At 38.5% G+C, this 21,301-nt stretch overlaps 2 protein-coding genes across 2 annotated transcripts; one reads left to right on the top strand and one right to left on the bottom strand.

Annotated features, from left to right (window-relative positions):
• Positions 1-2,324: 2,324 nt before the first annotated feature.
• Positions 2,325-15,905, bottom strand: lsn (vacuolar-sorting protein SNF8). Its single transcript, XM_089644703.1, has 4 exons — positions 15,500-15,905; positions 11,181-11,382; positions 4,012-4,158; positions 2,325-2,980 (listed from the first exon to the last, which is right to left on the bottom strand). Exons 1-4 carry the CDS (start codon positions 15,765-15,767, stop codon positions 2,842-2,844), a joined length of 756 nt encoding a protein of 251 aa, XP_089500829.1. The 5' UTR covers positions 15,768-15,905; the 3' UTR covers positions 2,325-2,841.
• Positions 15,906-16,457: 552 nt separating this feature from the next.
• Positions 16,458-20,640, top strand: LOC149413480 (transcription initiation factor TFIID subunit 4-like). The gene is made up of 2 exons (XM_089644792.1): positions 16,458-16,589; positions 17,280-20,640. The coding sequence occupies exon 2, from the start codon at positions 17,497-17,499 to the stop codon at positions 20,098-20,100; it is 2,604 nt and encodes an 867-aa protein (XP_089500918.1). The 5' UTR covers positions 16,458-16,589; positions 17,280-17,496; the 3' UTR covers positions 20,101-20,640.
• Positions 20,641-21,301: the final 661 nt, after the last annotated feature.

The raw sequence follows: 21,301 nt of genomic DNA, 5'->3' as shown, positions 1-21,301 counted from the left end.
TATGTTTATTGTTTATGGTTATCACAGTTATTTCTTTGCTGAAAATATGACAATCATTGCACTAGTAACGACATGCATTTAGATGACACAATTTATTACGAAAACTCCATTTCTGACGGAATACACAAGGTGTTAGTCACTCGAACGATGCCTACCTAAATTTAGCAAATTCCCATCGCTCTGATCCTTGAGTGTTGAATATGTAAATCATAAATAAACCACTCACTAGATTGATAACTTCGGGCTTTTTGTATGAAACAAATTGGTCCTAAAAAACCATAGATGTGCCAATATATAGACAGTAAAATTCTCATTCGGAGCCTACTTATTATACTATACACCAATGAAAAACTTTGAAAGTTTATTCCATAGACTTTCAGAGTTTTTCATTGGTGGTTATAGTTAGGCAATTATATGACGTCACAATATTTGAGTTCAAATTTTCCATCTGAGTTATACCACCCTGACCTAAATTTGGGTAGGTGGTTTCAACAATTTATTTCTTTGTTTCCGCTGTCAGCTAACATGTAAAATCGCTAGCTTGATTAAGCTTCTATCCAGTTCTAAAAGATGTCACTAGTGGTCATTCTAGAAATTGTAGATCAAAAGTCATTATTATTATTTTGCCGCAACATTTTTCGAGTTCAATTATCCAGTGATTAATAATAATCATAAGTATTCACAATCACATTTTAGGAACGATTTTTTTGTGAAGTGCGTGGGCAAATCAAAAATCGAATACACGGTTACCTCATTCCCATCGCTCAAGACATTTTTTTTGGAAATACGCTATAGTTCGAGTGGTTATTTCTTTCATTTGGTGGTATTGGAATTCATTATAATGTAGTAAACATGTAGAGGGACTATTAGTTAATATTTGATTTGAAATAATATTGTGTTATTAATTTAAAATTGAGAAACATAATTTTTTTAAAATTGAAAACAAAACATCTTAACACAATGTTTGCGGGGGGTTTTTTAATCAATCTACGCCGTAAAGCGGGCAATTTTTATCATGTTCGCGCGCAAAATTCCGTTTCATGTAAAATAGCTATAACTTCTGAACTATTGATCAAATTTAAATAAAATTTTCAGTATTTTACCTTATTTGAAATTTTTTATCATGATCTGGTCACAAATTTTTATATTTTTGAAGAAACAATTACGATATATCAGTTTAAATTTAAAAAAATTGAAAAAACTGCACTTTTGTCGTATTGTCTATTTAGTCATTTTATGCACATTCAACAAAGTATATATATATTTTTAAATACACACCACTAAACACTAATATTGTTTGAATGTATGAAATCGTTGGAAACAATTCCCTTCATGTAAAGGTACATCATAGAATTTACACACGTACCGGGTTTTGCTAAGTATTTTGTGTACCGCGCACACACGACATCGCTTTCGCAGATTCTTATTTTTACCAGGGCCTTCAATCTTTTCCAATATATGTTTTCGCATATCCATCGATAGTCTTCTTGGAGAATCAGATTTTGAAGATTTTTTTCGGATACCAGATGTTGATGGTGTTGGTTCCGGGTCTTGACTATTATCTGACGAAATCTGATCAGCCACCCAGTGCTCTGCGATTTCCTTAAAAAATTGTTTATATTTTATTTTCCTTTCTTTTACGGAGTTGTACACAACAAATGAGTTGAATAATGCACAATTTATTATATACATCGCTAGCCTTTTTGTCCATTTAGTGGTTTTTCGTAAAATAGAATAATACGAAAGATATTGCTCTGCTAGGTCAATGCCTTTCATATATTTATTGTTAATTGATTATCATTACCGTAGTCCATTTTATAGGGTATTTTTTATGAAAAAATATCCCTTTATTATGTAACAAATAAATTTTCGAGCACAGCACACAAATACTTTGTACGAAATTTTTAAAGCGGAATGTAGACAGAAAAGAAAATAGAGACCGTCTTGAACGAAACAATATCGCTTTAACAATGAAGAAATATAAAGATTAAAAAAAAAAACGAAATATTTATCTTACAGTTATTTTATTTCAAGTGCATGTTTTATGACAGTCGGCCGGCCACCCGACTCAATTCCACGAATTGCCATGTACCTAGTACACGTGTCACGAGAGCTGACGCATAATTTTTACTTCACAGAGTAACCAACATCATACGTTACTCGTAATATATTGTTACTCTAAGTGTACCTACAACGCATTTTGGCGTCTCCCGCGCTTTACCAATAGTGTACAAATACGAAAAACGCTTTTAAGCGTCTCCCGCTCTCTACCAACAGTACGCAAAAGACGCTTTTAAGCGTCTCCCGCAAACAATGTGTTAATTTCACCACATGACATGCACTGACTATTACTGTCCAATGCTGTGGGAACGGGACGGTTCTGGATTCGCAGATGATTGATTAATTACAATTTTTAATTTACTGATTTCACAATGAATTATGTGGAAACTTTGAACCAGCAAATGGAAGCGAATATAAACCCTCGAAATGTGGTGAAAAATTCTCAGGATTCCACGGAGAGCCACGTGCACTATATACCATATAGCCATTCTAGAAGAACTAGCAAACCACAACAGTCTGACAAATTGCTCGCCAAACTGGGAACTCAAACCTAGAGAGACTCAGTTACCGGCAAAGTGAAAGGCAGGAGAGATAAAGGAGTATCACTAATGCGTTGGAGTGATCAAATATCACAGGAATCCGCAGCGCAGGACCACAAGGAGTGGAAATCGTCAGCAATGAGGAACCGACTTAAGAAGTTTATAGGTTCAAATTGATCACAAATGAGTATCTTTAAAAAGTCATTGCACGTTATAGGTTAAGCAGCAGTCGCGCAGTGGATTACGCAGAAGCTGACACGCAAGCGGCGAACATGCTGGGGAACCAGTACTGTTTCTCGGTGGGGGCTTGCGTGTCTATCCACGCCAGGCCCTCCTTCACCATGTGCTCCAGAGCCTTTTGTGCGCGTGTCTCTTCCCATCTGAAATGCAATCAATAATTATGTTAGTCCATAAATAACAGTAGAATAACTAAAAGGATATGCCGATGACTTAGAGTGGCAAAGTTTTTTCCCAATTGATTTTTTATAGATTACTTTACTAAGGTGTTTTCTGATTTAATTTATGCACACTCGTAGCACAAGGGAGAAACTGGTGAATCTGCATCTCTGAATCTGAATCTGCTCATTGATTTGGGCTTCCGTTGTCAAGTAAATGGAATCCGAAGTAGGAATTTTTTAGGTCAAATTTGAAATAAATCGGTCACTATGGATGTTAAAATCAGATGTTTATTGCCTTCCGGCTCCAAATTTTTTTGTTTAAAAGTCTATATGTAAGGACTACATATAGACTTACTTACTTACTACTATAGCCATCCAAATTGATAGATTGCCCTAACAAAAAATCTGGGTATAATTTCGACAAGTTGGAGGCAAACCTTGTGACCATATATTTGGCATCGAGGGTTCGAGAATGCTTTGAATAAACTACAATGACGAGCGCCCATTGAAATAACCAGACCCTGCGCAGAAAAGTAAAGTTTGCTAAAGTAAGACAACAGTTTACAGTCCAGTTTATTGTGAGACTTTTCTGTGCAGGGTCTGAATGTTCGTTTTTAACCGAACTACATACAAATCGGGTTGCGTAGTGAAGCACAAATTTGAAAGATGAGTAAATTATAACACATTTGTAAAAGGGTCTAACTAAATAGTGTAACAAAATATTCGATTTTGGAAACAAGCCTGAACTTTTGTTTACTTGTTTTTTACACAGCCAGCATTTTGCGCGCCAATGTAAAAAGGACTTGTAAATCGTAATCAGATTTTATTTTCGAGGACTAAATAATGATGTTACAATGCAAGTTGCCTGTACACTGTCAGATTCATTTATTGACAAATCACAGAAAGGGAGATGGTCACACCACCTCCCCGCTCCTCACGCTTGGTTTGTTCTCCTTTCCCTGATGAGCTGGTATATTGATTTGGATGTGTAAGTACATAAGAAGAATAAGTACCCCAATTGATCCTTTAGGCCCCCGACGGAGACCCAAGCCTTGTTGGAAGTATTGGCCTGCTGCAGGACAGCCGTGTGGTCCATGTTCAGTTCTCCGGGGATGGACTGCACCAGCCACTTGCCCTTGCCAACTGGCACTACGCTGAAACTGCAAATTTAACTAATTATTAGCATTGCAATGTACAAAATCATCGTATCCTTGACACTAAAACAAGTACACAGTGACAAAGAATATAGAACCTTTCACTTTTCATTCGTTTCATCACTTTTCATGACTTTTCATCACTTTTTGGAGATGTCAGGTGCAGGTGATGTTTGTCATTTTGATGACATACCCGGTCACCATAAATATTATAGGTATATTCAAAACGCCCTGGACAGAAAGGGTACTGTGATTTCACAAAACTATGGTCCAAAAACCCAAGTGACATCTAGTAAACAGTTTATACACTAACCCCCTTACTAATAAACGTGTTTTACTTTTTATCAGTTAGAGCATAAATTTGATTGTCTTCTCTAAATAGTATGAAACAAAGTCACTATCCGCGACTGTCTGTGCGCTTAGTTCTTCTAAACTACGCAACAGATTTTGATAGGTTTTTCATTATCATTTAGAGAATTTCTTCCGGAAGGTTTACATATATAAACATAAATACATAGATAGATTACATTCAATTCAATTCAATTCAATTCAATTTGTTTATTCCTTTAAAAACATTACAAAATTACATTTTATTTCGTTTTTAAGTATATTTGTAAAATGGTATTACATAATAGTTAGCGGTGTATAAACTATACCAGCATCAATAGAGCTTGCCTTTTAAAGGCAGCTTCACCGATGCTAAATATGTCGATATCCGAATTAATTCTGTTCAACAGCAAGACTGCTCTCCCCACCGGCATGACCATTGGCAAGTTAGTCCTGCAGGCCGGGAGATAAAACAGTCTATGCTGTCGGTGACGGAGATAACCATCAGGAACTTAAAGACTAATACTCTCCATGATAGTCGGATTTACTAACCATCCACGAATCAGTTTGAAGAAGTGTGATACAATATGCACATCTCTTCTGACCCGTAGATGGTTCATACCGAGCATGCCCAAGAGAAAGTCAGTAGGATAGAGCCACGGGTAGTAGCCATACTCCCTCAGGTAGAGGAATCTCAGAAATTTCTTCTGCACTCTCTCCAACATGAGGGAATACTTCACCTGATGTGGGCTCCAAACCACTGACCCACTCTCAAGCCTACTCCTAACCAACGCAATGTATAGCACTTGGAGAACCCGGGTGTCTCTAAAATTCATCGCAGTGCGTAGGACGAAGCCCAGCATTTTCAGTGAAGCACTACACGTCATTTCGATATGAGCATGAAATGTCAGCCTACTATCAAACATGATGCCAAGATCTTTCATAGTGGAGACACGTTTTAAACTTCGGGCATTCATGGTATACCGGTAAAACCAAGTATGACGTGCCCTTGTGAAAGAAAGAATGAAACATTTAGAAATATTGAATTCGATCCGATTCCGTTTACTCCAGTCAACAATTCTATTAATGTCCGATTGGAGTCGAATGCAGTCTTCTAAAGTTTTAATTTCCAAGAATAGTTTTAGGTCATCAGCAAAAAGAAGTGACCTGGAATGCAGAATATTTTCTGTGATATCGTTAATAAAAATTAGAAAGAGGAGCGGTCCTAAATTAGAGCCCTGTGGAACGCCTGAGAGTACAAGGAATAATTTTGACATGAATATTCCATGAGATACAAATTGCTTTCTTCCAGTAAAATAGCTTGCAAAGAATATGAGAAACCGTAAAGAAAAACCTATAGTTGACAATTTATTTAATAATATGTCATGGTTTACGGTATCAAATGCCTTCGAGAAATCATTATATGAGCAATCTACTTGGTAGCCCTTATCTAAAGATTTGGAAACATAATCTGTGAGTACCAGTAGGTTAGTATCTGTTGATCGACCTTTTCTAAACCCATGCTGTTCCGATATTAAGAAAGGCTCTACTTGAAACAGCACATGTTTATGAATTATCGATTCGAATAACTTAGCCGGGGCGGAAAGTATTGCCACTGGCCTGAAATTTTCGACAGATGTCTTTGATCCACTTTTGAAAATGGGACAAATTTTTGAGACTTTCCAGGAATCAGGAAATATACCAGTATCTAAAGATAGGTTGAATATAAAACTTAGTGGCATTTTTAAAAATTCAACACATCCTTTTAAAAAAAATACTGGAAGAAAGTCTGGCCCAAGTGAATGTGTATGTTTCATGTTATTAATTGAAGATTTAACATCTGATTCGTCTATATGACTTATATCAATGTTTTGAGCTCCCTTCACATTCAACTTGGAAGCAGAAATGGGATTTAGTAATGGAGGCTCATTACTGTACACTGATTGGAAATGGGTTGCAAATGCATTGGCTACATCCGCTCCTCTAACTTCCCGATCACCATGCATCATGATGTCTGTTATACCACCATCCTTGCGCAGTGATTTTACGTAGTCCCAAAATGCCTTGGGATCATGCTTGATATCACTCTCTATTGAGTCGACATACGTTCGGAATGCTATATGAACATTTCTTCTAACAACTGCTCTGAGATTACTGAACATTTCATACTCATTTTGGTCACCAGTAGCTTTCCATTTTTTATGGTGAGCATGTTTTTTCTCAATGCTCCTGATGGTATCTCTAGTGAACCACTTCGGATATCTACGTCCACCTCTGTTGGGAGGTTTCCTAGGGAAGCAAGCGTCAAATACATTATATATACATGAATAAAAATGGTGTAGCGTCTCATTAACGGTATCGAATTTAGAAAGTTCATGCCAATCCAATTGGCTCATCATCTGATAAAGTTTGACAAAATCACCCCTACCAAAAATCCATCCCCGCAAAGTGCCGTCTGTAGTTTTAGGTAATTTGGTAGTCTTCGGAGGCTTTTTACAAGAATACCGGAACTCTAATGCGGGGTGATATTTGTCCTCATATACGAGGGGAGAATCGCTATGTATGACATTTAATTCAATGTTACACAAAACGAGATCCAACATCCTCAACTCAGAATTGGGAATACCATTATTCTGGGTGAGCCCAAACACTTCGCATAAAAATTTGAGGTCATTTTCAACATCCTTGCCGCTACGCGCTGAATGGATGTTGAAATCTCCCAAAACAATAATATTCCTTCCTCCGAGAAGATCCACGTTTTCGTGAAACTTGTCGAAGAATAGTTGATATGTTTCCAGAGTTGATGCCGGTGGAAAATATATTACACATATAAAAGTAACAAACAAATCGATTGAAATTTTTATCCACAAGTCTTCGATGTCAGCTTCCAGATCAGGCATGTGTTCGGCCTTAAACTTAGTTTTGACAGCCAAAAGGCAGCCTCCGCCTTGTCTGTGGCCACTACCACTATCTCTGTCTTTTCTGTACACTTGAAAGCTGTCATCGAATAACTCCTGGTTGCACACACTGGAGTTCAGCCAAGTCTCAGTGAGCCCTATTACATCGTAATTGTTTACCAAAACGTTAGAATAAAATAGAGAACATTTAGTTTTCAGTCCCCTAACGTTTTGGTAAAAGAAATGAAAACTATTGTACTGTCAACTAGGTTTAAAATTTGGTAGCCGTGGTGTAATTACCTTATTGACCCATTCTTTTAAGAACGAATGCTTAGGCCAATGCTTAGATTGCAGTAATTCTGCCACCGCTGACCCGGGTACACCGATTTTAAATGACGCATATTCTCCCCTCGTTTTGATTTTTGTTATCTTAAATGAGGAGATACTGACAGATTTACTTATTGTTTTGAGGTGCGATGTTAAGTCATCTACTGTAGTCTCTGGATGCAAGGGGTAAAGATGGAAGTATTTCACTTCCTCCTGGTCCTTTTGACTACCTAGTACGGTGATGGGACGCCGTTTACGATTACGATTAATCAAAGTCCAAGGTTGACTTCCTGGAGTTTGACGTAAGGGCGGTGCATCTGCTTTAGCTCCATCGGGCGGAGGCGGTGCATCCACATCAGTTCCGCCGGCCGGGGGCAGCGCATCACTATCAGATGGCGTGGAGGTAGGCGCTGTGGAGGTAGACGCAACGGGTGTCACATCAGGAGTACTTCGGGATGAAGCATAAGCGGAAGAAGATTGTCCCTTGTCTGAAGCGTTACTCGTTTTTTTCCCTCTTTGGGAGGCTTTTGCAGCCTGCGAGTGGGTTATTATTTTTCCAACGGCCAAACTTGTAGCGTCATCTGAGGTACGAGTCGGCTTAGTAGACGGGGCGCCGTGCGGGGGGAACGGAACGGAGACACCGGCCCCGGCGGCAGTTGCAGTTGTATTGTCTGCGGTAGTAGCGAGCGGGGGCGGTGAGGTGGCGGTGACGAGGGGCGCTGGCGGGCCGAGTGTGTCGCCTGTAGCGTGAACGGGAATGTTGTGCACACATGTACCTGCAACCGCAGTTTCACTATTGTACAAACTACCGACAATTAGTGGTGACGTTTTTAGAATATTTTTAACAACATTCAACTCACTAGTTAAATTGTCCACTTTAACAGAGAGAACTTCGATGGCCATCGTTAGCAAACGAAGCGCATTCGTTTCCTCGTTGATATCCATTAGGATAAACTTGTAAACTTGTAAATTATTTAATAAATTAATATTACGGCGCGCGGCGAAAAACACGTACGTCCTGCCGGCGAATCTAGAAGACAAACATTACATAGATACATGTATATTATATTTATAGAAAGTAGAGAAAAGTGAATGTTTTATAATAAAGTCGTAAAAATATATTTCCGGGCACTCCATTGCTAACGCTGGCTAAACCTCATGAGATATATCAATATAATGTATTACGGAATTGTATATCTTAAAAACGCCTGCAGAAAGGTCCGCGATGATATTTGTATAAGATAACCCCCAGCAAGGCCGGGTACACATCAGCTAGTAATATACAAAAAGTGCTCACAAAACTCGAAAAGTAGTCAATGATATCGCTGATAATTTGTTCTTATTAGTGCCAGGAGTGTTTAGAGAGTGGTTTGAATGGTAGAAGAAGTCGGGGACGCCCGGGGAATACTAAACGCAATATCTCGGCACTGGAATGAGATACGGAGTGGAATTATAGTCGATGTTATACAGTTTTTACGCAAAACAGCCCAACTATTGAATTTGGGAGCCACCTTTGGGCTGGTGCCCCAAAATACTTAATAAACCTGCTTGAATCTGTGCAAAGGAGAGCGATCCGTCTGATTGACAATCCGTTGTTAACAGACCGATTGCCTTCTCTAATGCATAGACGCAATGTAGGTATGGTGTATCTGTTCTACAGGTATTTCAATGGAGCCTGCTCCAAGGAGCTAGCAGCATTGATTCCTGATGCACCGGTGCACGTGCGCGAAACTCGACGGACACGAACTGAACACCCGTTCACGGTTGACGTTGGCTTCATGAGAACGGGCCGTTTTTACGACTCGTTTTTGTGTAAGTCGGCTCGTATGTGGGAGGAGCTACCGGCATCTGTTTTTCCTCCCTCCTATAATCCGAGCCTCTTCAAGGCCCGCATTAACAAATCCCTTCCTACAGCCCCTACCTTATTCCGCCTCACAATGCCGCCCAGCCGGGTGGTGACATAGTTCCCCTGTCTGTACACTGCACAGGCAGGGACACTCTTGTGAGGTGTCACATAAAAAAAAAAACATTTTGGTACAAGAAAAACATTAGCAATAGTGAAGCTTTGCGGGGTCTACTAATATTGATATGGTTTGTTGTGTTTTATCTGCCTACAATGTATTTTAACATCGAGTATAGTATATCCAACTTGGAGAAACTCATAGTCACTGGCAAAGTGTTTGGCCGGAGAGGCAGGGGAATATCACCAATGCGCTGAAGTGACCAAGTATCATTTACGTCCGCAACATCGGTGTCATTGGCTCTTCACGCACTGCAGAACCGCGAGGAGTCCAGGAGCCTTGTCCACCATAAAAATTAAAGTGGGGGTCACGATCTTCAGCATTGAGGAACCGACGTAAGAAGTTATAGTTTGGGAACATTTGTTCACTCTGAACGGTCAGTGTAGCAGTGGCGATCCGTGAATTTTTAGTGAGCTAGATTAAAAAAATACAACATAATTTTTTTTTTATATTAACCCCACACTGGAGGCCCTGAGGAAAGTTATTTCCCTATGCGCCTATGTTATCTTTGGGGATGCTGTACGGTGGGTCTTTTTAACTATCCCGCAGCCAAGTGGGGGAGTAGGTAGTACCCAAAATTACTATCCTCCTTATATTAGCTTAAATACTTGACATATCATTTTAGTATTTTACGTATTTCAGCACAAATACATTAGTTACCACTAATAATTGACTGATTAATTGGGATTTCTATAGTTTAAAAGCCTATAATACAGAAAAATGCATGGGGTCATTGGAAGACACACTTGGTTACAGACGTTTTGTGTGGCATCTTGAACTGTCAAGAGTTAAGGAAAGGAAGTTCTGGACAGGAAAAAGGTATGAGGGGTGGGCAGGAATATAGGGATCAGTGTTTTCAGGAGTGATGAACGAATTATCTATCCCTCCCGCTGCGGCGCAAGGCAATCGGTCAAGAGATACCAGTTGGGGAGGCACCCGAGCACAACCGAGCACCCCTGCTAAATCACCAAGAACTACTTGGGGTGACCTATGGCAGAGGTCTTGGTTATCCAATAAATTATTGATGTGGTTGTAGCTGAAAATTTAATTTTAATTTTTTTCAAACAATTTGTATGAAGATTTTTTTTAATTTGCGGAGGATGTACCCCCGAAATACGAAAATAAGAGGGACCCCAAACCCAGTGTGCCCAGAGGCCCCCTCACGGATTATTATAATTTTTTTACATTAACCCCACACAAGAGGCCCTCAAGAAATGAGAGCTCCAGTTTGATTGTGAGTGACGTTACGGCATTCTAGTTTTGACGTTTCCAGAATTCAACAATGATTTGTGGCGACGCGGGTATCGTGATTTCAGTAGCCACATGTACAGGCTGTGCAAGACAAGTTGTTTGCGACGTGCATAACATAAGAACTGGATACTTGCGTTTCCCTGTTTACAAAGGACCTTAAATGTTAGCGTGAAATCTTTGCAAAACTACTGTATTGTTTCCTCACCCGTTTCCGAATATCCTCAGCTTCTTGACAGCCATCAGTAGGTCCTCAAGAGTGATCTCCTGGTGCTGCTTCCCCTTCCCGCGGGCGGCTATGAGCCGGGTCCGTAGCTCGTCTAGGCTGATGAGGCCCCCGTTCTTGTAGTTGGTGGAGAGACATACTTCCACCACTTGCACTCCTAGTTCATAGTAGAAATCGCCGATTCCTACAACAACAAAAAACAAAGTCGTTGAATTCCACCTCACGCTTAATGTATTACACGGGTCATTAACAACTTAATTGACAGCCCTGCCATTGTCGCCACTAAAATGGAACATAATAATAATAATATTTTGATTATTTATACAGCGGCGTTTTTGTGCAAAATCATCTCAAGGGCACTGTACAAATATATAATACATTTCTACAATGATTTACTAACTATATGTGGAGATAATATACAGTACCATATTTACCTGGTAGGTCACTTAAGATTAACACTTAATTAAAATTAACTAATTGTTTATTAGCGAAATTTAGATACAAGATTTAGGACATAATTGGAAAATTGGATATAATTGTACTTTCTCTCAGGAATGGTATATTTAATTTAAGGGTATGACAGCTTAAAAAGGTAAGATTTTAGTTTAGACCTGAATTCTGTTGGACTTGTTATGGATCTTGGTTCCGGAGGGAGTTTATTCCAAGACGCATAGTTTAGAGAAGTAGGTTGGGGCCATTTCATTGATGGATTTAAACACCATCCAGCACAATTTGTACTGGATTCTTTCAGGGCACTTGAGCCAGTGAAGGTTACGAAGGTGTTCTGAAATGTGCGAATATGGAACATGGTTTCATGTCTCCCTCTGTAATGTTAGAGTGAGACGGTTAAAGACGCAATGCTTTTATACAGTAGTGCGTACTCCAGTAGAATAGACTTTAGCGCTCGTTATTTCTTTTGAGGATATCAGATTATGGTAAATATATAGAAAAGTGGGACGCGGTTAGGAAAATTTTATTTTAAAAATACTTTGTATCAGTTAGAACAATGAAAAACAACTATTTCCGTGACCGAAAACAGAAAATAATGGATTTTAATAGCAATTTCGGTTAAAAAACAAACCAATATTTTGATATATTTTCTTCAAAATAAGAGAGGAAAAAAACTTTCACATCAATAACAATGGCCGCCAAGTGAACAATCGATTTTAATTTTAACGAAATAAATAAATAATAATTTTGCCATTTCTGACAACTGAAATACTTACTTTACATTTTTATCTAACTGATACAAAATATTAATAATTAATTGACTATTAATAATTTCAAAACCCTACCCATTAAATAATTATGTGTATGGGCTGACTATACAACCAGGGTCAATCCGCACCAAATCATCCAGAAAATTTTGGATTTGTCACCCACCATCTCAGATTTTGATGAAACTTTAAATTTTTAATCCTTCCATATAGATAAGAAAATATACCAAATTTTACCTTCCTACCTCAACTCGTTTTTTTTTTATGGGCAGTTGAAGTTTGGGCAAAATAAGCGTTTTTACATATTCTGAGCACTCCGGAAGAGCTTGTACCTTCAATGAAAAAAAATTGTATCTTTGTCATTTATAGTGCAAATGCAATGAAAATTTTCAATATTATCAAGAAAACTATGCTGATTGCAGAAAAAAATAAATAAACCCTTTACATTTATCTACTTGACTTTAAAAAATTACCAAAAGTAATTTTTTAAGTAATTTTTGGGACGGAAAAGGTACTTTACAAAAAAGCAATATCTCGGGAAGGTACAGTGTTAATGAAGTAATTTTTTTTTTATTCATATCTACAAATAGCATAGAATCACATACAAAAATAAAATTCATGGCATTTTACTTGCTTCAATAAATAAAATCCATTTTAAACTTTTTTCAAACTTTTTGTAATTTTTTTTTATTCTTATCTACAATAAACATAGTACAACCTAAAAAAATAAAACTCCTGGTATTTTGTGTGCTTCACAGTGTAGAAACGTTTTTAAAATGAGAAATCTTAATCATACAGAATTGTTCCAAGTTTTTTAAAATCTAGATACTGTATTTGCAAATAAAAAAAGTCAAACTTATTCGGTCCTTTACAACATGCTGGTAAGCTTGCAATGTAAGCTTAAGGCACCAACAAAATAATGTACCTTGTTCCTTACCCTGAATGCATACACCATAGCAATATTTTATAACAAGATCAACTTTTTAACTCTTTTCAATACAAAGTTAACTCTTTAAAAAACAAATACAATAAAAATAAAACAGGCAATGTAGGATTAGGTTAAATGAAAGTACATTACAATAATATTGTTTACAAATAAATGTTCAAGTTCATTTTTAACTTTTATTCTTGATCTGACCCATAAGATGGTTGAACTTTTGATCAGCATGATGAACGTCTTTTTCAAGAAAGTAGTAAGCTCTTTCTGAACCTTTTGTTGTGGGAGGGTCAACGATATTAAAAATATTTTGTAGTGGAACAAAACAAATATCTTCTTTTTGATGTGAGTGTTAAGCTCTTCAATTTCATTGTTAAGGTTTTGGCTCTTACTAATTTTTGCTCTGCATGCATTACAAATTTTTTGTCCAGGGATTGCTTTATTAGTTACTTTTAGAATGGTATTAATGTTCTCTGAAAATTCCAAGGATACTGTTCTTAAAGTTTTTGTAATTTTCCTTTTGTGGCTTTGGAACGGGTCAAAACAAGTTTTTTGAAATGTTTCATATTTATTTAAGTTAAATATTCTGTGGTGCTCACAAATGTTGAAAACCAAGTCTGTAGATACAAAACTTCTTTGTTGAATAAGCTTTTTTTCAAATTCACTTAACAAATCCACACTCGTTAATTTCTCTGACTTAGTATAACTTTTTTTGTGACATTCAGTACCATTATGTTGTCCCACACTACATTTAACTAAACTTGTTTCGATTAGAGACATTTTAACAACGTACACCATAACATGAAACAACTACTGTATTTATATAGATGATCACTGCTTTGAAGCTGACTCAGAACTAAGCATGTCAGAGGAAACAAAGCATGTAGTATCCTGCAAACTTAGTGATGAGGCAGATAGTAATTTTCATGTTCTGTCTTGTTCTTGTTGCAGATACATCATTTCCATGTAGTGACTTGTCTCTAGGACTGTTTCTTTGATATTAGTCCATTCATTCAACCTATATTACTAGCTATATACCTAAACTATAACTTGCCCAATTACAAACTAAAAATAGATATAAAAAAAATCACAAAAAGTTTGAAAAAAGTTTAAATGGATTTTATTTATTTTTGTATCTAGATTTAAAAAAACCTAGAACAATTCTGTATGATAAAGATTTCTTATTTTAAAAACGTTTCTACACTGTGAAGCACACAAAATACCAGGAGTTTTATTTTTTTAGGTTGTACTATGTTTATTGTAGATAAGAATAAAAAAAAATTACAAAAAGTTTGAAAAAAGTTTAAAATGGATTTTATTTATTGAAGCAAGTAAAATGCCATGAATTTTATTTTTGTATGTGATACTATGCTATTTGTAGATATGAATAAAAAAAAAAATTACTTCATTAACACTGTACCTTCCCGAGATATTGCTTTTTTGTAAAGTACCTTTTCCGTCCCAAAAATTACTTAAAAAATTACTTTTGGTAATTTTTTAAAGTCAAGTAGATAAATGTAAAGGGTTTATTTATTTTTTTCTGCAATCAGCATAGTTTTCTTGATAATATTGAAAATTTTCATTGCATTTGCACTATAAATGACAAAGATACAATTTTTTTTCATTGAAGGTACAAGCTCTTCCGGAGTGCTCGGAATATGTAAAAACGCTTATTTTGCCCAAACTTCAACTGCCCATAAAAAAAAAACGAGTTGAGGTAGGAAGGTAAAATTTGGTATATTTTCTTATCTATATGGAAGGATTAAAAATTTAAAGTTTCATCAAAATCTGAGATGGTGGGTGACATGGCCTGGATGATTTGGTGCGGATTGACGAACAAAACACAATACCGGCAAGAGGAAGATTTGTAAGGTTAGAAAATAAACTATTGAAATGCTAATAATGACAATTGTGAGCTAACAGTAGCTATGGTTTAATAATTAGAGGCGCTATTGCGTACTGATATGTCGTCGAAATTTGTTCCACTAATAGAACGCGATAAGTGGTGCACGTAGACCGGATTCGGTAGTTTTAGATAGAATGTTGGGAGAGTTGGAGGTAAAAAGGGGTACCTATTTTTTCATTTAAATACAATACATCAATAATTGTGAGTGAGGAATACTCAGACAAAGATACTTGTAACATACCTAGGACGGACCAGAATCCCTTTCCTGACGCCAATGGGTCCACCCCAATAGCAGCGCACATCTCTTGGAATTGTTTTCTGAATTGCGAATTTTTTCTAATTTCATTCTTATGCTTTGAGGCGAATTCTTCGAGGTTTTCTCTAAACACCTCGAGCTGTTTCGACATTTGTTGAAACTGATTTTCTTGAATTTCCGTCCCCTTTTCCTTGTACTTCTCCTGCTCCAACTTTTGCTTGTGGATAGCACCCACTCCAGCTCTGCGCCGCATTTTTATAGATATTTTTTATAAATTTAAGTAAACATTCGAATTGATCAGAATAATATTTTGATCCTCAAATACCCAAAAGTTTATAAACGTCAGATGTCAGCAGATGTCAGATTGTAAAATTCCTTCAAGCATAAATAAACCAATCACCCTTCAAGTATGGAAAAATGGTTTGCCAGTGTAAAAAAATCTAATGTTTGGCCAAGTTCTGGGAGTGAGACTTTTTTACTTCTCTTCTCTGTCAGAAAATAATAATTTTATGCTGTTAGTCGAACAGCTACCAAACGCACAAAAGGTATCCGTTGTATTTAATGTTTTCAATTCTTACTATTTATTCGAACCTCGGATATTCCAATTTTCCAAAATACATGAAGTAAACATTAAACTGAGTTTTTTAAATCAATGTTTTCAGATAGTAGCTTATAAAATTCGCCACCAAACAATGTATAATCTCTGGTAACTCAAGTTTATCGCTAGCTATCACCAGGGAGACACTTTCAGTATTACATGAGTATTACTATTCAGAATCGAAACGTTGCTTTTATCGTATTTGGCGACAGGATCGGACATGCACAGGCGCGAGAGTAGGTACTTGGATTATCTTTCTGTTGGTATCATTGTCTTTGTGCCCTCATTTCACTCCGTTCTGCGAGCTCCGTCAAGTTGAACCAACCAAATAACACAAAAAGTTTTAGCTTGGGTGGGTATGTGCTGCACGATTTCGTTTTTTAATAGTTTCATTCGTGCTATGTATAAACAGAAAATTGTTGCAAATCTGATGGTTTATTCAACTCCGTCAAACATTTTACATAAGGATTATTCGAGGTAATGCTTATCGACCGTGAATTTCATTTTTTCGATTCGTGTCTGGTGTACGTTGTGTGCCCCAGAACGATGACATCGAATCTTACTTACATAGTATTTGTGTATTTTTTCCATATTTTTTTGTGAAATTAATGAGTGGGTTTTTGATCAAATTGCAATATAAGGCGAATTGAACATTGTATGTTTAAGGTTATGTTCTCTCGACGCGGGGATATTTTATCTCCTTGATCTGATCGGTCAAATATCAACAACTAACTCTCTTTACATGTAGTTTCATATATTTTCAAACATATTTTACTGTGCTATTATTTGATAATTGCGTACGTCGTTTTAGTAAAATGTTTCTTTTTTATGTGCTGTCATACCAATTTGTAAACACAGAAACAGGTTTCACATTTTTTTGTGATCTGTCAAAAATAATTTGACTTTTACCTTTACTGTTGTCATTTATTGATTTCAATATTCCAATATGAACATGCCTGTAGATAAAACTATTATAATATGTTCAGATAGTTTGATATTTGAACCCATAGAAAATAATGGATGTCGGTCTTTTTTTTTAAATTTTCTAGTTAGTAAAAATTTGTAGTTCACAAGTTCATCAAGCAATCATTCATTGGTTTTGTTAATTTATTAAAGTCTTAAGTATTTATATTATCGATATCTAATTATAGTGTTATTTGATTTCAGATAACAAACAATGATCTGTTCTGCGAGGAGAGCAGCCGTTCCACGGATGGTGTACCTTAATTAGGAACAAGTTTCTAAGATGCCCATCTTGGGCTCCAGAGACAATTTGCTTCAACGAGCGTGATCAACCGTCTATACATGGATTTATCAAGTGTTAGTGCTACTTTTGTTTTTTTATGTTTATTTGACATAATTCTCTCGGTCAGTTGTAAAGAAAATGGCATCAGCTGAGTTCTTAGAAGAAGCTCTGAATACTAATGTGGATGAATCGGCCGTGAGTGCCATCGTGGGGTCCCTGGAGACTCTGGTAACCACCGCATCGGGGCCGGGGCCGTCCGGGCAACACAAGGTGCTCAACGGAAGTCTGCAGCTTTCCCACACCATGGGGCAGGAACCCAACAAGGTGGTGACCGGCAACTTCAACCCCAACTCCCAGATCAATATCACCTCCAATGTGGCCCTCAACCAGCTGCAGGGCCGCGTGCAGGGCTTCATGCCCAGTGTGTCGCAGGGCAACCTCACGCTCATCCAGGGCAAAAACTACCAGCAGGCTGTTTCCACTGCGCAGAACATCACCAACCTCAACAACAGAGTCATCTACCCTGCCCAATCCCTACCCAACCGGACCATCGCCCTCGCGCCCTTCTCCCAGGGACATGTTCTCCAGGCTGGGGCGGGGGGCAGCATCCAGGCCATGGGAAAACCCGTGCAGATCCAGTCTCCCCTCATCATCAAGCAAGGCACCAACATGAACCAGGTGGGCATCCGACCCAACATGGTCACAGTGCCCATGTCCAACGCCACCATGGGCGGGTCCATCCCCGTAGAAATAGTCAACAAGAACATGGGGCAGAATATCGTCACAACGCAGACATTGGTTCAAGGTGCTCACGGAACCCTGCCCGCTAATGTCCAGATTGTGAATATGAGGCCCGGCACTCCCGTGGGTGGGCAGAAGAACGTGGCAGCCGTATCTCCCAGGGTGGTGATCGGCTCTCCGCAGGTCATCGGTGGCGGAGCACGTCCGGCTGGGCAAGGTATCACCCTGCAGACCATTCAGGGCTTTCAGCCTGGTCAACAGGGACATCTGCTCCTCAAGACGGAGAATGGACAGTTTCAACTGCTGCGAGTTGGGCCCCCCGCTCCGGGCACCCCTGCGGGTCAGGCCATCAGACTGACGATGCCGAGCAATCAGACCTCTTCTTCTCCCATCACCGTGGTCAGCTCCACTCTGGCAAATTCCCAGCCGCCTCTGCAGCAAGCCCCCGTCAACACCCAGCAGCAGCAGCAGCACCAGATGCAGACTGCCTTGGTGGCCACCAACACTACCCAGCAACAGGTGCGCCCTGCCAATCAGGTGGTCCAGGGCACCGTGGTCAATCAGAGAACTCCCGTAGACAACCTCAAAGAAAAGTGCCGCAAGTTCCTCTCCAACTTGCTGGATCTGTCCAGCAAGGAACCTAAAACCGTAGAACGCAATGTTAGGATACTAATTCAAGAGTTAATTGATATGAGAGTCGAACCGGAGGCATTCTGTCAAAGATTAGAGAAATTACTAGACGCCAGTCCTCAGCCGTGTTTGATTGGCTTCCTTAAAAAGACATTGCCGATATTGAGGCTGTCCCTAGTCAATAAAGAGCTTGTCATCGAAGGAATCCACCCTCCGCCTTTGAGCGTTGTCTTTCCCAATGCCACAACCACTTCCCCCGCTATACAGAATGTCCAGACTGTGACTCAGCAGTCTGTCACTCAGCAGTCTGTGCCAACTGGGCACATACAGATACAGGGCCAGAACAGGGCTATAACTCAGCACCAGGTCAATCAGTCCATGCCGGCACCAGCCCCTGTTGCCGCTAACAAGCCGACGCCTTTGAGGCATGTCACCAAACCTCAACAGCATTCTTTAAAGACTTTTGTGAAAGTTGCCGCTAATGTTCCCGCCTCCCCGGGACCTATGACCATTAACAAACAACTACCAAAAGAAAAGGAAAAGAAGTCTGTTGCTCAGTTTGCTCAGACCTTCTCGGACATAGACAAGATGGCTGCAGATGATGATATCAACGATGTAGCAGCCATGGGCGGTGTAAATTTAGCCGAGGAGTCTCAGAAAATATTAAGATCTACAGAAATGATCGGGACTCAAATCAGATCCTGCAAAGATGAATATTTAGCTTCGATGGGTCCGCTTCAGACCCGCTTGAAACAGATAGCGGCGAAGCACGGGTTGGACGAGCCCAGCTTCGATGTGGCCGCCTTAATATCTCACGCCCTTCAGGAGAGATTAAAGAACCTGGTGGAGAAGCTGGCGTGTATAGCCGAACACAGATTAGATATTATCAAATTGCTCCCCACGTACGAAGTGACCCAAGACGTCAAAGGACAACTCAAATTCCTGGAGGATTTAGACAGAGTGGAGAGAAAACGAAGGGAAGAGTACGAACGGGAGATATTACTGAGGGCGGCCAAGTCAAGATCAAAAACAGAAGATCCTGAACAAGTAAAGCTTAAAGAGAAAGCTAAAGAGATGCAGAGGGCCGAGATGGAAGAGATGCGGCAACGGGAAGCCAACTTGACCGCTCTGCAGGCCATCGGGCAACGCAAAAAACCCAGAATAGGACCGAGCCAGAGCGAGTCGGTGATGTCCTCCGAGTCCAGCATGATGGACGTGGCCACGGGGGGCAGCAAGATGGGGGCGGGCAGGTCTGCCGCTCCCCTGCGAGCCCGCATGAAGAGAGTCAACTACAGGGACCTGCTCTTCCTGTTGGAGCAAGAGAAGGACACGGTTCGAAGCCACTTCCTCTACAAGTGCTATCTCAAGTAGGGGTGGATGCACTGATTCAGTGCAACTTCCGTTACATTACATTATACACAAGTGTTGTCTCGTGAGGTTGAAAACCGTCAAATTCAAGACTCAATTTTTCTATGAAATGTTTTATCGTTATAAGTGCAAAAAAACTCAAATAAATTACATCTTTGGGTCTTAGTTGTTGTCGCTGTTCCATTGATGTATTGTTTTATAATTTTACACATACAAAATGTAGATTTTTTTAGAATTTGACCAAAATGTTAATTATAAAATTATTATATTATTATGTATATTTAGTTTTTTTAAGTATACTTATTGTTATAGAAAACTGATGGGTCGGGTACAGAGTTAATGTTTATTTTATTTTCTTTTTTTTTATATCACATTGGCGTAATTTATACGACCGGCAGTTTTCTCTGGATTATCACACGACACGATAGAATATTATTTTGAAGACGTGCCCACATATTTCGGAAATGACTTTTTTATTTACTGTTTCTGGATAATAAATAATTTATTTTACCATAAAAAAATAAACATCTGTCATGGAACGAACTTTGGTTTTATTAAAGAAAATAAAATAAAAAATCTATCAGAGATCAATATTTATTTATTTTTCCTTCTAATTTAATTGGCTCGTGGGAGCCAGTTGGTTGGGCATAAAACATGTTGTCATTTTTCTTACATTATCCATGAATAAGAACTTATTTTTAAAATACTAATGCAACCACGATCGAGCGATTGGTGTCATATTGTCTTGTTTAATTAGCTCGTGGGAGCCAGTTGGTTGGGCATAAAACATGTTGTCATTTTTCTTACATTATCCATGAATAAGAACTTATTTTTAAAATACTAATGCAACCACGATCGAGCGATTGGTGTCATATTGTCTTGTTTAATTAGCTCGTGGGAGCCAGTTGGTTGGGCATAAAACATGTTGTCATTTTTCTTACATTATCCATGAATAAGAACTTTTAAAATACTAATGCAGCCACGATCGAGCGATTGGTGTCATATACATTTACCATATTATTTAATTAATACCTTTCCTCAAAATATTATGGAAACTGCTTACTGCGGTTTAAAGCCAATGAATCCACCTAGATTTGAGCATCTATCACATATTTTTAGGTTCATTTAAATTGGGCACATTATGGCAACGGATCGCTCAAAACATTTTTGCAAACTTGGCATAATATTCGAAAAATCGCCCAAG

The sequence above is a fragment of the Hesperophylax consimilis genome, chromosome 21 (assembly GCF_061612785.1).
Source record: "Hesperophylax consimilis isolate HC1 chromosome 21, BYU_Hcon_1.0, whole genome shotgun sequence".
NCBI lineage: Eukaryota > Metazoa > Arthropoda > Insecta > Trichoptera > Limnephilidae > Hesperophylax > Hesperophylax consimilis.
This window is presented reverse-complemented; position numbering and strand designations above follow the sequence as displayed.

Coding starts and splice junctions, on each gene's coding strand:
- lsn (XM_089644703.1), bottom strand. CDS start 15,767: ATGCGGCGCAGAGCTGGAGTGGGTGCTATCCACAAGCAAAAGTTGGAG. Junction 11,383..15,499: donor GGGATTCTGGTCCGTCCTAG/GTATGTTACAAG, acceptor TTGTTGTTGTAG/GAATCGGCGATTTCTACTAT. Junction 4,159..11,180: donor CTGAGGATATTCGGAAACGG/GTGAGGAAACAA, acceptor TTAAATTTGCAG/TTTCAGCGTAGTGCCAGTTG.
- LOC149413480 (XM_089644792.1), top strand. CDS start 17,497: ATGGCATCAGCTGAGTTCTTAGAAGAAGCTCTGAATACTAATGTGGAT.